Below are 16,184 nucleotides of genomic sequence, written 5' to 3'. Positions count from 1 at the left end.
ATTTGAAGTCGGAAGAGCCGATTCCAGAGTGGTTGGTGGAAGGGCGCACAATACTCCTGCCGAAAATAGGCAACTTAGCTGACCCGAAAAACTACAGGCCAAGAACTTGTCTGAACACGCTTTATAAGATATTCACAGCTATCCTAAATGATAGGATTGTTCGAAAGTATACGAAAGTGGAAGTGATACCGTTCTGGCACGCGAAAATGAAACCCTCTGTACCTGAATTAAGTCCTGAAGGAAGGAGGAAGAGGAATGGAGAAGGGAAGATTGTAAATGGCAGAGGAAGTAGGTGTAAGAAAACTATAAATTTTGTAAATAGTAGACAAGTATTAAGTGTTAGCCGCGAAGGCAGATGCTGGCAATACGAGGCATAGCGAAGTAGCGACATGCATGCGAGGTGAAGCAAGGAAGGCTAGGCTATAAAAGCGAGTGGATTAGATATAAGGTTTTAGCCTTAGATTTGAATCAGTTAAAGCTCTCGTAGCACCGTAAACTGAACAATTAATGATCCAGAGGTCGGACTCTTTTGAGATATCCTCATGAAGGGAGTTTAAAAAGCATCCTTTCACAACAATATATTATGATTAACGACGTGAAATGCAACGTTTAAGGATGTCGAATTTCAAGTTTCATATGAAAGGACGTATTGGATGTATATTAACGTATATTATACTTATATATACTTGACAGTTCTTTTATTCATGTTCGAAAGTTCGTTACCAAGTAACTTTCATTTCAGATACAAATAACTGAACGAAAAGAAACAAAGTTTTGAACCGCAGTAACATAATGTAACAAAATGTAGCAGCATGTTTCGTTTCTTTATGTTCGGATCCCTGATGTAAAGTCATCTAAGTGCTAGTAAGCTCTACTAACTCTCAACAAGCAAAAAACTATTATACTCAAAATTCAACACTCATGTTCTCAGAGTGCATAGGTGAAAGCGGATTCTATAAAAAGGCATCATGGATCAATGGCGCACTTTTCTCTGTTGGCTGAGGAAAGTTGTGGTTGGAAATTTTGGATGCTCCCAGTTTGAGAGTCGAATTTTGGGAAGTAATAAATAATTAACAAGATTTGTGACTAAATTACACTTTCAACTTATAATATTAAGAAAATTAATTGCAAAAAACCTCTTTTTATAGATTTGGGATACAAAATGGTATTTTAAAGACATTGTACTGTAGAATCAAGTTTTCAAGGAAGGCTCTTAACAGGTTTTTACGACTAAAGGAAATCTTCGTTCTGTTTCATGATTGGATTTTGGATTAAGGCTGAAATTTCTCTATTTTAGTTGCAAGCTATATTGCATTGATAAAAAATAGAAATGCTGGCAAATAAATTTTAAGTGTGATTCAAAATTCCATGCCAACAGTTAGTGTGAAAATAAATAGGTGCAAATATCACATAACTGATACTATGTCAGCTTTAGAAAATCTAAGTTTGCAACAAAAACGAATGAGTAGGCATGCAGCTAAAATTTATTAAAAGAATATTAACCAATTTTGACATCACAGCCACAATTATAGTATTTTTATCGTCTTTATCGCCTTTCTTCATTGGTTATTTAATACATGATACCTGCTTCTTGTCGTCCTTGGTTTTGGCATGTGAACAACAATGATAGCACCAAACATAGTTGTACGTGCGACTACCTTAGAGTTGGGAGAGTTAATCAGGAAAGAATTAATGCGAGTGACCGGCAAAATTTCAATACTTTTGAATGGATGGATCGGCTAAGAGACGACCTGCTTGAGTACTGCTATACCAGTATGACATCTAACCGAGAAGGTCTGCAAAAACCGTGCCGAGAACACCCGGAAAAGAAGTCATATAAGCGAAGTGCCAACTCAACCGTAAACAGTACTAGAGAAAGAACACAAAGATAGACTGGCTAAGGCAGTGCGCGCCCCGCATTAAGTGTCTGATTGACTACATAACATCTGACAGCCATTTTATTGTCAGGTTCCGGCAATTCACGCGCGAGCTGCTGATCCGTAATCACACACTCGACAAGTCAAAGCTGCTGACCATCAGACAGGACGTTATTGACACAACACGGGTACTATATGACGCTGAGAGAATTCTAGAAAGGTGAAAAAGGTAGTTCAGAGAAAATGAACATACATAACTTGAAGGTCCTGAGCTTTACCCTCATAACACCTGGGGAGTAATGCTCACCTATCACTACGAGTAGGTGAAAAAGTATTAACAGTCATAAAGAATTATTCCCCTTCGGGAGCATATGGTATCAAGGCTCTCTGGTGGAGCAGGTTTGTTTGAAGTCAGCATCTTCGCAGCTATCCTAAATGATCGGACTGTTCAGATGATCGGACCTGTGTAGCGAGAGATTTACGAACAATGTAGCTCAAACAGAGGAATAGCAGGATGTAGAAAAAACCAGATCATCGATAGATGTGTCCGCAAAGAACGCAGCATCCTGTCATTGCTACCTTTCGATTACTTGGATTGATTCCCATAGACTTATGCTCTGTTTGTTCGTAAGCTTGAAGGTTCATCCACACATCGTGAGGTGCATAGATATTGATGCCACTTTGCAAAAACAGATTTACTATATCATGTAGAAAACATCTAGGGACAACTTAGAACGTTACCTGTCAGAATAGTGTCTTTCAGGGCAACACCATGAGTCTTCTCGTCTTTCGCTTCACATTATTGCCACTATCTCTCGCACTTCGTCGTTCCCAAGGAGACTTCTGCGTCAAACCTGAGAATCGAAAGCATAAGGCCACTTATGTATGTGATTTATCATTTTTTGACATACATTCCACTCCCCAACGCCTCTTACAATGGTCTGAACAAATGTTAGTTACAAGGTGTGAGGTGGGATTTAGAAGAAAGGAGTTTTAAAAATTTCTGTTCCAAGTGAAAATTCATCATTACTTAAATGTTCCGTCTTTCAAAGTTTAGAAAAAGAAAGGACGTCAAGTAGTTTTGCGAGTAGATGTAACTACTTTTTTGAAAATCAATTTCTTAACCAAAAATGTACGCTGAGGGTATGGGGAGTTGATTTTGAGGCTAGGTTCGCTTCGGTAGGACACTGGGTTTTTCAGCAGTAAGTAGGAGTTCGAAGGATGGAAAGGGAGAAGTAGTAAAATAGCCACACATTGTCAAAAGAAATCAGGGTGGGAGGGTGAGTTTCGCACAAAGTTTTTAAAATTTTGGGGTGTATAGAAAGTGAAAAGTGAGGGGAAGTTAAGGCTAATAGTCAGTTAACAGGATAGTGATAGCAAAGAGAGAGAAGGTAGCGGCGTAGACGAGGTAAACAGTGAGGGAAGTGCAGATAAGACGTTCGCTACGCCTTTGCATCCCGTAGCAGCGGCAAAATCGAAACGAGGAAGGGGGCATAGGCGCAGGAGGCCTACTAATTTGAAAAGGTTTAGCTTGAAATTTTGGAGCTCGGGGTCGAGAGGGGTTTGTTGAACAGGTGGCAACAGTCGGCGAGCGCAATTAGCAGCGAGAGTGTGAATGGTGAAGGGGAGAAAACGGGGAATGATAAAAGGAAAAGAGAGCATGTGGGTGAAGATGCGGAGAGGAGCAATGATATTAAAAATGATATGACAGAAAAAAGAACGCGGGAGAGAGATAATGTGTGGAGAAATAATATATGGAGAGATGAAGGTAATATGTTTACAAAATTAGAATTCCTTATAAAGGGATTCAAAGAGGAAACTTTCGAGGGGGAGGAGGTAAAAGACGAGTTAAGAAAAGTGAGACAAAAGTCGGAAGAATGGGAGCAAATATAGAAAGGAGAGAAAGAGAAGGTATGGAATAAATTGAAAAGTATAAAGAATAGGCAAAGACAGAATGAGGAAGCTAGGAAAAGGGACATGAAACTGCTAGAGGAAAGAGTGATCAAACTAGAACTAAGAAATAAGCCTAAGGTGAGAGAGAAAGGAAGTTTGGAAGAAGTGAGAGAGTGTGAGGTGGGTGAGCATAAGCAGAACGAAAGGTGGCGCTTGAGATTGATTCAGGTTGAAAGAAGAATTGAAGGGGAAGAGGAAGAAGAACATAATAATGAAGGGTTTAAAAGTGGACAGTGAAAGGGCACAGGAAGAGATTGAGAAGCTGATGAGAGACATCGGCGCGCAAGTCAGAGTGGAAGGGATAAGAAGACTAGGAAGGAAAAAAGAGGGCAAAGAATGTATGTTTCTAGTGAACTTCAGAAGTGAGCAGGATAAATATGAAGCAATGGAGAAAAAGAAATGGTTGAAACGAAAAAACGAAGAAGACCTGACGTGGCGGGAAAGGAGAAGAAAGTGGATAATCGAGCAAAAGGCATGGACTGAGAGGAGTAAAGCCAATAGGGTAAGGATTGGCAGTGATAGGGTATTGGTAAACGCAGAGGAATGTATTAGGGAGGATGAAGTAGTTCGCTAAGAGGGTGTAGAAAACGGGTAGGGAGTAAGGGGATGGACAGGGGAATACAATTATCAGGGTTAAAAAACAATGACAAATGATTTTGGGGAGAATTGCAGAACTGGGATGTGATAATGATAAATAAGACGTGGGTGGATAAGAAGGATTGGAAAGGCATAAAAAGAATATTACTGAAAGCGTATGAGTGGAAGATGCAAGCAGCAAGAGAGGAGCACGTAGAAGGGAGAGGAATGGGTGGCATGGTATCAGGGGTAAGAAAGTAACTAGTGGTAGAGGAAGAAAATGAAGAGTATATAAAAGGAAAGGATGGAACATTCGTTGGAAGAATAAAATCAGGAAAAGTTATTGTGAATGTAGTATGCGTGTACAGAAGAAGAGGAGAAGGATGGGGAACAATAAGGAAATGGACAAAGGATAAAGAGGAGAGGCTGGGCCTAATAGGAGGGAATTTGAAAGCATAGACCGGGGAACAAGGAGGAGAGGTATGAAATAGAAAAAAGAAAATGTTTATAAGAAAGTCGAAGCAAAAGGATCGGGAGGGGGGAGGCTACTGGACTTGTTAGGAGAGGCAGGATGGTTCATTTGTAATGACAATACAAGGGGAGATAAAGAAGGTGGATATACGTACGCGGATATAGGGGAAACCGTAATAGATTACATTCTCGCAGAAGAAAGAATAAGGAGGCTAATGGTTAGAATGGAAATGGGCAACGTGATAAGGTAAGGGAAGAGGTGAGACCGAGATTAAAAGAAGAGCGATTTAGGGGAAGCTGATGGGACGATGAATGCAGGAAAAGTAAAGATAGGCTGAAAGAGAGTGTAAAAAAATTGAGGAAAGGTTAAATGGAAAAAGGGGAACTCAATAAGAGAAAGAGGGAGCACAAAAGAATAATAAAGGAGACAGGACAGATGACGAAAGAAAGATACATGGATGAGGTAGATAAAGCGGTAAATAGGGGGAGGGAATGGAAAGTGATAAATAAGAAAAGAGGAGGAAGGAAGGGTATAAATGAAAAAATAGGAATGAAAGAGTGGACGAAGCTCTTCAAGGGGCTCTTAGGTGGAGTGGAATATAGGGTGAAGGGAGAAGGAATAAAAGTGGTCGATGGGGACGAGGATATTGAAAACGAGGTTAGTAGGGATAAATTAAATGAGGTGATTACAAGGCGGAAAAAAAACAAGGCAATAGGGGAAGATGGCTTGGAAAATAAAGCCGTAAAATATGGAGGATTAGAAGTGAGGGAAGATGTGTGGAGGATTTGCAACAAGGTATGGAAAGGAGAAGGATGGCCAGAGGAGTAGAAGACAGAGTTGTCAGTACCGTTGATAAAGAAAGAAGGCAAAAGGGTGGAGGAATATTGATGTATCACACACATGTCGGTGCGACATAACATTTATGCGGAACTGCTTGGAAGGAGGTTGGAAAGGCAAGTGAAAGAAAAGGAAAGTATACCACACAAGCAACCGGGTTTTAGAAAAGGGGTGGGAAGCATAGATAACGTCTACGTGCTCAAATATCTAGTCAATAGGAACCTTGGGCGGAAGAAAGGGAAGCTAGCTGCATTTTTTGTACACTTTAAGGCAGCATTTTACTCCTTTAACAGGAGGGTGTTACGGATATCCATGAAAGAGAGAGAGAGAGAGGAGTAGACGAAGATTTTATAGAGAGGATAAAAGAAATATTTGTAGATACTAAGATAAGAGTGAACATAGGAAAAGAGAAAGGTGAGGAATTCAGGACAGGAAGGGGGCTCAGGCAAGGGATTCCGTTGAGCCCACTCCTATTTAGTATTCTGCTGGCAAATTTAGAGGAGAAGTTGGACAGGAAAGGGAAAGGGGGACAACATTGGAAACGGGAAAATTGTATTCACTAGCATATCGACGCCTGAGTAGAATAAGGTGTTTCTTCCGAATCTGCTTGCAAAAGGTGATGATTTGTAGTTTGTTCAAAGAAGATGTTCGTTCCGAATCTGCTCAAGGATGGTGTTGGTTCAATGTTCGTTAGAAGAACGTGCTCGTTCCGAATCTGTTTGAAAAAGATGTTGGTTCCGAACTTGTTCGAAAAAGGCATTCGTTCGCCAAAGTATTTGATTCCTGAAATTTTGTAGTGGTACCAGTAACGCAGGGGAACGAAGTTTTCTAATATAAGTGTTCATTCTTTTATTTCAGCTTTTAATTCATACTATTTTGCAGAATTATAGAAAACTAAGATAATAGGACAGCACTTTTTACATTTATTTTTAAATCACTATATTATGAATTAATTATAGTATGCTATGCAGTATATTGAGTATTGAATAAAATAATTTTTTGTAAGAGATAATTGAATATTATATTATTTATAATAAACCCTTCTATATCAGCGAAAAGAAGACGTCTAGGATAATTATAGTTCTCGCATATTAATAAATGCATTAACATAATTTATTGATGAACAATATTATTAATTTACTCAAAGGAATTGAAGATACGTATATTTGTATTATGTCTAATACTATATAGTGTATTTGTAGAATCTTTGAATATATAGTATAGGAAGCCATATTGATCGGGGTGATATTTAAATTTTAACACTTTTACTCCCATTGAATATAAAATAAGTATGATCAACTCTTTGGTCGATAGAGCAGTTAGACTTTCCAACCATGAATTTAGGAATAAAAACTTAGATCTGGTTAAAAGAACTTTAATGGAGAATGACTACCATAAAAACTTTATTACAAAATTTATGAGCAATAGGTTAGATAATATTGATAATCGGAACAATAGTACCATCAAAAACAATATAAACATTAATTCAACGCCATTGAAGACGAAACACTTTTGAGAGAAATGCTGCATATATCACAAACAATTTCTCTGTCAACAAAAGAACTGACATGGAAGGTCTCTGCAATGTATATTTGAATTTGATTAATAATACCAATTATTGTTGAATTTTTTTCATTTTTCTACTAATATATTTAATTGTAATTAATTACTTTGAAAATAACGATTTAATTTTTTACACAACAGATAAATTTTTAACCGAAACAATTGTTTTTACTAAATCTTAAAATATTATACACAATATGTTTAATATGTACCCACATTAAGATGATAAGAGAGACTCCAATCTCCTATCAGTCTGTGACGTCTAATGCGCAATATACACACAGCAGACTATTTGAATAATGACTCAACTTATTTATATAACTGTTTTGCTTTAAAGGAAATTATTACGCCATATTTATGAAATGTCACTTCGCTATGGTGGCTACGAAAGAACAATGTTTATTTTCAATATAACAGTATTTTTGACTTGTAGGCTGCGTTAGCTTTTTCCACAAGGTTAGACTAGCACTCAGGCTTTACCGTCTTCTTTTGGTGACAAAAATTAAGGAGCAAAACTCCTGTGTGATCGTTGCAAGCACCTATTGTTCCCTCCCAAGTCACGTTCTTTTTAGATCACCGTGCATGAAAATTGTCTAAAATAAAACCGCTTAGTCTGCAATTAGTGCTGAGTCGATGTGGTGTCTTATGTGACAGTTCGGTAGAAATTCCAGTTTATATTTGATTTATCTATCTTGTTTTACATGGTTGATCTCAATATCTATTCTAAAAATAAAAAGCAACTAGATTTCCCTCTACGGATTCTTAAAGAGTACATTCGGGACAAATTGAGTCCTCCGAACTGTCGGCGAGGAACAAAGTATCTGCAACGAACATGCTTGCCTTTCGTGTAGTACTCTATTCATTTGATTTGCTTCCATGGTCGAAGGACGAGCTAAGCTCCCTCAGTATGGCAGAGATGGCTACTGAAACAGTTGGCCTGGACTTCAATATTAGGGGAGAGCAAAATGCATCAAACATTATGCATCTCAAGTACTTTCTGCTGAAGGTCCATATCAAGAAAGTACAGGTGAAAAACTTCCGTGAAAAGCTCCTCGGCAAGAGGATGCACAGCATGTTCCACAGGTATGTAAAAGATCGGTCGATATCGTATTCGGTAATGTTTGCTTGCCTTAAATCACCCGGATTAAAGTCGGACACGAAGGGTTTCATTTTGGCCTGTGAAAACGGTATCATTTCCACTTCAGCAAACCGTCGCCACATTTGGAACTAAGACATTTCCGGTGATAGCTGCAGAGAGTCTCATGCATACCCTAAACACCCAGGACACATACTATCTAGTTGTTCAACTAATGCGGGAATCACGTACATTGAAAGGCACAATGAGGCACTGAGAGTGCTTTATTGCCATCCCTGTCATTCTTACGGTATTAGCCCTGACACCGCTGCGTCAAACGCTCATAGCGAAATAGAGTTAATAGTCGAAAATTACCAGTGCTGCATATACTGAATCTGCATATTCTCGAGAATTCTCAGACACTGGCAGGGAAAAGGCAGAAGGCAATCGTCCTGATGATGGGCATTCCTCCTCAGATATTATGAGGTCGCAAAACTTTTAGCGGATGATATCAGTATATTCTTCAACTTCAATGTTTTCAGGATCTTGTATACCTCTCCCCAAATAGTCTCTACCGGGTTGAGCTGAGACGATTGTTGACAGAAACAGGGTGATACCTGAAGAGGCGTGATGGTTTAGCAAAAAACTGTTGATTCTACCTAATCCATCTCTCCTTCTTCTACATTCTGGACCTTGCGTTAATTAACACCCGGATTTGGTCAACAATATGCCATATTTTATGTAGTCAATCACACTCTGAACACGGAACGCATTCTGTCTTGTCCATCCAATCTTCTTATTCAGTTCATTCAAGCGTTTTTTGGTGTTTCGATCCAACTTCGGCTTTAGCCTTCGATTTGAATTAGCCAAAGCTCTTGCAGCACCATAAACTGAACAATTGATTGTCTAGCTTTCGAACTCCCCCGAGATATCTTCACGACGGGAGGCACTACCGCTCAAAAGTTTAAGCTCACCAAAAAAAAGGAAAGAAGCTCTTAAAAGTTTTGTATCTCGCGAGCTATACAGCGTTGAAAACTTTCTCACGTATCATTTAAAATCTCTTGTAATGTACTTTTAAATTGCTACAATTTTTTTTTAACAATACACAGAGTTCCTTTTGCGCATGCTTCAAGTTGTGAAATTTAAAAAAAAAGTTAGGCGCAATTTTAACCGCTTGCATGGCAACCGGAAATAAACATATCTTGAAAAACAAAGCCAATTTTAAATTAGATCTCAAGAGCTTTAAAATAAGCCCATAAACGATATTTTAAGTCAATTGTTTTATCAAGTTTTGGACATTTTTATGAAAAATTACCATTTCTTAACAATCTATTATATTTTTAATACTATTCACCCTACAAAAAAATGATAAATGAAATAAATGTTCCTTTTTGGATAAAGAATCAAGTTACAGTATTTTTAGCACTGAAAAAAAATTCAAATTTTTGGGAAAAAATATTTTAAAAAATATTCTAACCATTTTTTTGGTTTAATTAAATTTTACGTATATTCATACAAAAGAAAGTATTGAAGAGTTTAAATAAAATGAGTCTACAAATATTATTATCACATATGTAATTTATTCTATATAATGAAAAAACGTTACAGTTTTATTTGTAGAATTAAACACCTTTATTTTATAGACGTAACCGCTATTCGCCTTTGTTAATAATATACTTACCAAACTTTACTGCATATTTGGAAATTTTCTTTTCTTGTCAAAATTAACCCTCCGAGAAAAAAAATTTTTCGTTCACGAAGAACACACTGGGTCCAGTTGACCCAGTACTTTTTTTGATCGTGTACCATATCGCAATTACTGGATCGATTGTCTTAAGAACATTCAAAGGTATACTTAAGAGCCAATAGAAATAATGTATACAAAAAAAACTATTGTTGATGTCTTTAACATGGTTGCAAAAATTACGAAAAAAAATTTGGAATTTTACAACAAAAATTGTATGATGGTATCTGTGCTGCGGGTCGCCAATCTTTGAAAATCGAACGTGAAGTATTGGGTCAGTTTGACCCAGTGTGTTCTCAGTGATCGAAAAAATGGGTGAGTCTATCCAGGAAACAAAAATCCATTCACTTGCATTTGAATGCGTTTTAAGGTCTTCTGAATAGCTTATCTGTCACTGGAATTCCAGATACCCGCCCATAGGTTAGAGTGAGTTTCGAATGAGAAACCGGCTTTTTTAATCGGCTACGTAATTTTTTTCTCGTACCCATTCAGTAGCGATTATGAATCAACATTAACCATTAGAGGAACAATACTTCCGATACAAAATTATTAATTTAAATAAAACAAATCTAATTTAAATAGTTTAAATTATTGATTAAAAACTAGTTAAATGGGCAACTTTTAAGAAAATCCTGGCATACATGTAGTCCTTTAACCACAATGCGGGTATTGAATTTCTAAACATTTGGATGTTTGCGATGCAAATGGATATGAGAGAAATGCAGAGTTCGATTTTAAACGTGGACTCCCTGCAGCCATTAGCATGTGCACTGAATAAATTAAATGTCAATGACGCTTAATTCAGTATAAATCTTATAATTCTTGCGCAAAGTAATCGATTGAAAACCATTTAAAAAAGAAAATTACAACTAAATAATCATCAAATTTAAAAATAAATTGTCGCATCAATTATAATATATAACAATATTATTTAACTTGAATTTCTTTAATTTTTGTTTAACCAGAATTGTCCTAATCAAATGTATTACTTCATACTTCTCATTCGAAAGAATTAATTCTTTAAAATTTTAATCTGCATATTCTGCTCAGTTAAACATAACCTGAGGTGACATACAATTAGCAGATTCATGCTTATTGAAAATTGCTGTGTGTGCATCGTATTGTTACTATTCGGTGTGATCTTTTAAGAACACCATTTTATATTGAATCTCAACCCATTCATATGAACCTTAATGAATCGTAGGATGCCCATAGGAATTTTTTGAGGTTTGTCAGTCTCATTCAACTCTATTCACTAATAATTTCAGCGAATGTGAAATGGCAGATTTAAAGCACCGCGCTCAGGTGACCGATTAAAAATATGGCCAACCGATTGCATTTTCATTCTTTCAATCTGCAAATGACAGGTGCGCAATTCAAACCGACTCGATTTTTATCGGTTCTTTTTTCCTGGGTAGGAGGGTTAATTTTGACAATGAAAGAAAATTTCCAAATATGCAGTCACGCTTGGTAAGCATATTATTGTGTCTTTAAATATAGTAAACAAAGACGAATAGCGGTTACGTCTATAAATTAAAAGTTTATGATTCTACAAATAAAACTGTAACTTTGTGGTACTATATAGAATAAATTTCATATGATAATGATATTTTTAGATACACGTTTTATTTAAGGAGGTACCATCGCTACTAGAATTTTCATTACCATTTCAACTAAACTTTCACGATATCTAAATATGATCACCAAAAGTACTCAGTTAAAAGCCTAGGGTACTTTATAAATAAGTTATTAACCTTTTTAATTTCGTCATATTTAACATTACGTCTTATGAGAGTGGTTCGTGGAAGGCCGCACAGTAGTCCTGTCAAACATGAGCAAATTAGCTGATCCAAAGGCCTATCACTTGTCTGAATACACTGTGTAATATCTTCACATCTATCCTAAATAATAGGATGGTTCGACCAACCGAACCGGTGTGGCAACAAACGTACGAACAACGCGGCTTAAAGAAGGGCGTAGCAGTATTTTGGAAGAACCTGCTAAACGATAGATGTACCTGAAAAGACTCAGCATCCTACCAACGCTACCTGTCCATGTCCTGAATTGGTTACCGAGAAAGCTTTAGATTTAGCATACCATTGACCTACCATTTGTCTGTTAAGAAGCTTAAACGGTTATCCGCACATCGTGATATGCATAGAGCAATTGATTCTGTTTTGGAAAATTAGATTTACTATCACACATGGAAAACATCGTGTGACAACTAACGTCACCTTTTAGAGAGATGTCTTTCAGGACGACTCCATGAACCCACTCCTCTTTTGCCTAATATTATTGTCACTATTTCTGGCACCTCGCCATTCCGATGGGTGCTTTTGTGGTAAACCTGAAAATAGAAAGCGTAATGTCACTCATGTATCTTACATCGATGATCTTAAGATCCATGTTAAAAATAAAAAGCAACTACACCTAGCTCTATCGATTGTCGAGGAATAATTTCAGGCGATTTAAATGGAGTTTGGGTTTAAAAAATTCGTCAGAAACTGAAGCGCTATAAGACACCTTGGCCCTGCAGAGAGCTAAAGATGCCTGGGCGTACCACAGAGCTGCATTCAGAACGTGATATCTATAAGGGATACGATCCGAAACAGATACAAATGTCTCATCCAGCAGATTTAATCTTCTGAACTGCCAGTGAAAAACAAAGTATCTGCAGCGACTATGCTTGCCGTCCTGGTAGTACCCTATTCGATTGAAGTGGTTTTATGGACGAAGGACGAGCTCAGATCCCTTGATATCGGGACACGAAAGATTATGAAAGCCCGTATAAAGCCACGGAGGGTTTTATTTTGGCATGTCAAAACGGTTTTATTTACACTTTAGCATACCGACGCCACATTTTGAGCCAAAAAATTTTCGATTATATATATGGAGCGTGTCATGCACCCTCCGAGCATTTACGGCACATACTATCGGGTTCTGCAACTCATACTGGAACGACCCACACCCATAGGCACAATGCGGTAATAAGCCTGCTTTATTACCATCTCTGTTACTCTTACGCAAAACGCTCCTAGGGAAATCAAGTCAATTGCCGAGAAATAGAAGTACCTCGTATACTGGAACTTCATATTCTCGACAATTTTGTCTGTTGCGCACTGGAGGCCAGACATAGAGGCCATAGTCATAGTTCTCCGAAATTCCCTAAGACACATGTGGCGAAGATGCAAAAAGTGGTTGTCCTTTGATCGCTCCGTGTCCTCATGGTGCACGATAGTTTTTCCGGATCATCGTATTGAATCTGTCACAGAATTTAACCACCTATCTCACGGTCTTGAAACTTCCGCGGTTGGTGTCAGTGTCGCCTCTCTTTCTTTGTCGTTTACTTATTCTGGATACGGTTGTTTAGGCCCTCCGCTGATATAACAGCTATTTCGAAGTTCCTCGGCACATTTTCTCAGATCTTGGTGCGAAAAATGCGGGAGCTCTGAGTGTTTCTTGCACTACAGAGCATACAGTCGCGTTATTTAACTTTCTCGTTTAGGGACCATACTACTATCGTCGCACTCGAGAAGACCGTCCCTGAATCGATCCATCCACAAAAATGTATTGAGATTTTTCCGGTCCATTGCACTGCACTTGGCGGGTGCAGCGACCTCATAATGACGCTCATAATGAGAAAAAAGAAACAGAACTCATCATTGACCGGTGCAGCGACCACATAATGACGCTCCTAATGAAAAAAAGAAACAAAAATCATCATTGCTGATAACAAAAATCGAGCTAGTGCCTAATAGTACCAAAAAAATTCGGCTATTCGTACCAAAATTTCGTTACAGACACGGCTCGTTAAATAAAAATGGTTATTCTTCAAAAGCCTTTGTTAATGAAATATAAATTCATCTTTTGAATTTAAAGAAAATGTGCTATTATTTACAAAATATACACATTTATATTGTTTTCAAACCTTGCGTCACAAATCATGTAAATTCTTATATTAATTTACAATTTATAATAATGATCTATTTTAATTTCAATCATTGTTAATTATACCTGGTTTGAATCGCGTGCCAACAGCGTCCAGTGACAGTGGCTGCGCCGGAAGCCCTGCTTGTTTGATTATGTTGAACCGCAATTACTACAACTATGTTTGGTGTTACTATTGCTGTTCCCACGAGCACCTACAGAAATGGTTCGTCCATCCTCGTAGAGCCCGCACAGGCCCTTCGGTTTATTTGCGAGAATATTTTTCCAGTCATTGTTTGCAAATTTCGTAACAACAAAAAACATGAAAGAGGTTTCATGTTGTGCGCGTAAACTTTTCACCACTACCTGGTTTTCAGCACTTTTTTCATAAAATACACATAGAGGTTTCGTAGACCACTTAACCATTGAAGAATTGTAATGGGAAATTCTGCAGACTCCTATTCTGGAGTTTTTTTGTACAATACGAGGTCAAATATGTCATAATACTTAAAGTTACCTTAACAAATAATAAGAAATTATAGATATAAAAATTTTAAATGAAAACTAACTGGTGTCAATATTTAAAAGTCTAAAATCCAATTAAGTTCGTATCTTTTTTATTTTAAGTGTAGAATTCAAACTTGGGCGGCGACCGAATTTGAACCTTTAAATCTCAATGTAGCCACTCTTCATTTTTTTAATCGAATGTTGAATTCCATTCAATTAATTATTTTCGAAACTGAACATTCAAGTCTTTTCTAGATAGAATTCGCTATTTTGAATTTCTAAATTTTCACATTTTCAAACCAGGCCTACTGTGCGGGGGGTTATGGTTTTCATTGAACAAGAATACACTACTAAAACTATTTAAAACAAAGAGATACTTTAAGATTTTTATATAGTTTATGTGTTCTTTCGTAGATGAAAATATATTAAATAATATTTAAACGTTTGCCTAATTTACTAATATTTAATTAGATTAACGATATAAAGTAAACCAAGCAGTAATACAAAGTAATGTGAAGAAACCAGTTTCTATCCATATCGTAGTGCATGAATATAGCTACCGGAATTCTAAATACTTTTCGTCTTTTGTGAACACTGCCATGCCTGTTCTTAATCAAATTTATTTATTACAGTTGATCGATATAGTGAGTCGGAGTCACAAGTTGGAAACAGCGGCAGCGAGGATAATTGCAATTTTGGGAATTCGAATGTGACTTCTGGCCACAGCAAAGAAACAAGCGGTAAAAATCACACTTCCATTCCGACCGGATATGCTCAAAATGGAACTCTTTGCATTTCGGATGCGAACACACAATTTACTGATGGACCGGTGACAAATGGCGTTCTGGAACATATTATTACGCCAGTAAAAGATAATCACAATAATAATAAAGACACACATAAAACTCGACCAACAAATAGTGCGAAAAAAAACAGTAGTAAAAGATGTAGAAATAGGTAAAAGCTTGCGTGTATTAGTTTAAATAATATTATAAGCTATTATAATTTGCACTGTACCTTGTATTCAAGGACGTCTATAAAAAATTCGATTACGTGAGGTTACATCAAAATGTATTAGTTTTAGTCTTACCATAAATTATGCGGCCGCCTGCGCCCTGCATGCATATAATAACAACAACGTAATTAAATAATTAACCCCACGAAGAATACAGATCAAGTCTCTAAGATGAAAAACCATATGTGACAATCATTTTCTGTTCTGGACGCAATTATGAGTTGTTTTTAAAACTAATTTACAATTTTAATTTACATGCTAAATAAAGGAAAACAATAAAAGTATACCATTCAATTCTTACTCGAACTCAACAAAAACATGTTTTGGCTATTGAAAAAATGCTACAGCGCAACATTTTGTCAGTAACCACATAAACCATTCTGGTAGGATGACAAAACCTTTCGACCATTAAAAAATGCCATGACGATCACAATGTGACAATTCGTTTTTAAATTATAATTGTAATCTTATCTTTTTTGTTTTCCATATTATCCACTCATTTTTATTTTAGTCTGGCGATAATTGAATAAGCCCTCGATGCTTATATACCATTTCAAGTTTTTACGAAAAGTGCGACAAGTCTGTGTGTTTTTCTCTGTATAGAGCATTTAATTGTGACACAAGACCTTATCATCTAC

General features: G+C 37.0%; 1 protein-coding gene across 1 annotated transcript in view; it reads left to right on the top strand.

Annotated features, from left to right (window-relative positions):
- LOC117171454 (chromatin modification-related protein MEAF6) overlaps window positions 1-15,830 on the top strand; it is a 50,950-nt gene extending 35,120 nt beyond the window's left edge. Inside the window, exon 4 of the mRNA XM_033358796.1 lies at window positions 15,164-15,830. Coding sequence (XP_033214687.1) covers window positions 15,164-15,492 — 329 coding nt within the window. The 3' untranslated portion in view covers window positions 15,493-15,830. The remainder of the gene's footprint in view (window positions 1-15,163) is intronic.
- Window positions 15,831-16,184: the final 354 nt, after the last annotated feature.

Source organism: Belonocnema kinseyi, chromosome 1 (assembly GCF_010883055.1).
Source record: "Belonocnema kinseyi isolate 2016_QV_RU_SX_M_011 chromosome 1, B_treatae_v1, whole genome shotgun sequence".
Lineage (NCBI taxonomy): Eukaryota > Metazoa > Arthropoda > Insecta > Hymenoptera > Cynipidae > Belonocnema > Belonocnema kinseyi.
Note: the sequence above shows the minus strand (reverse complement) of the source record. Positions and strands in the feature narration are given on the sequence as shown.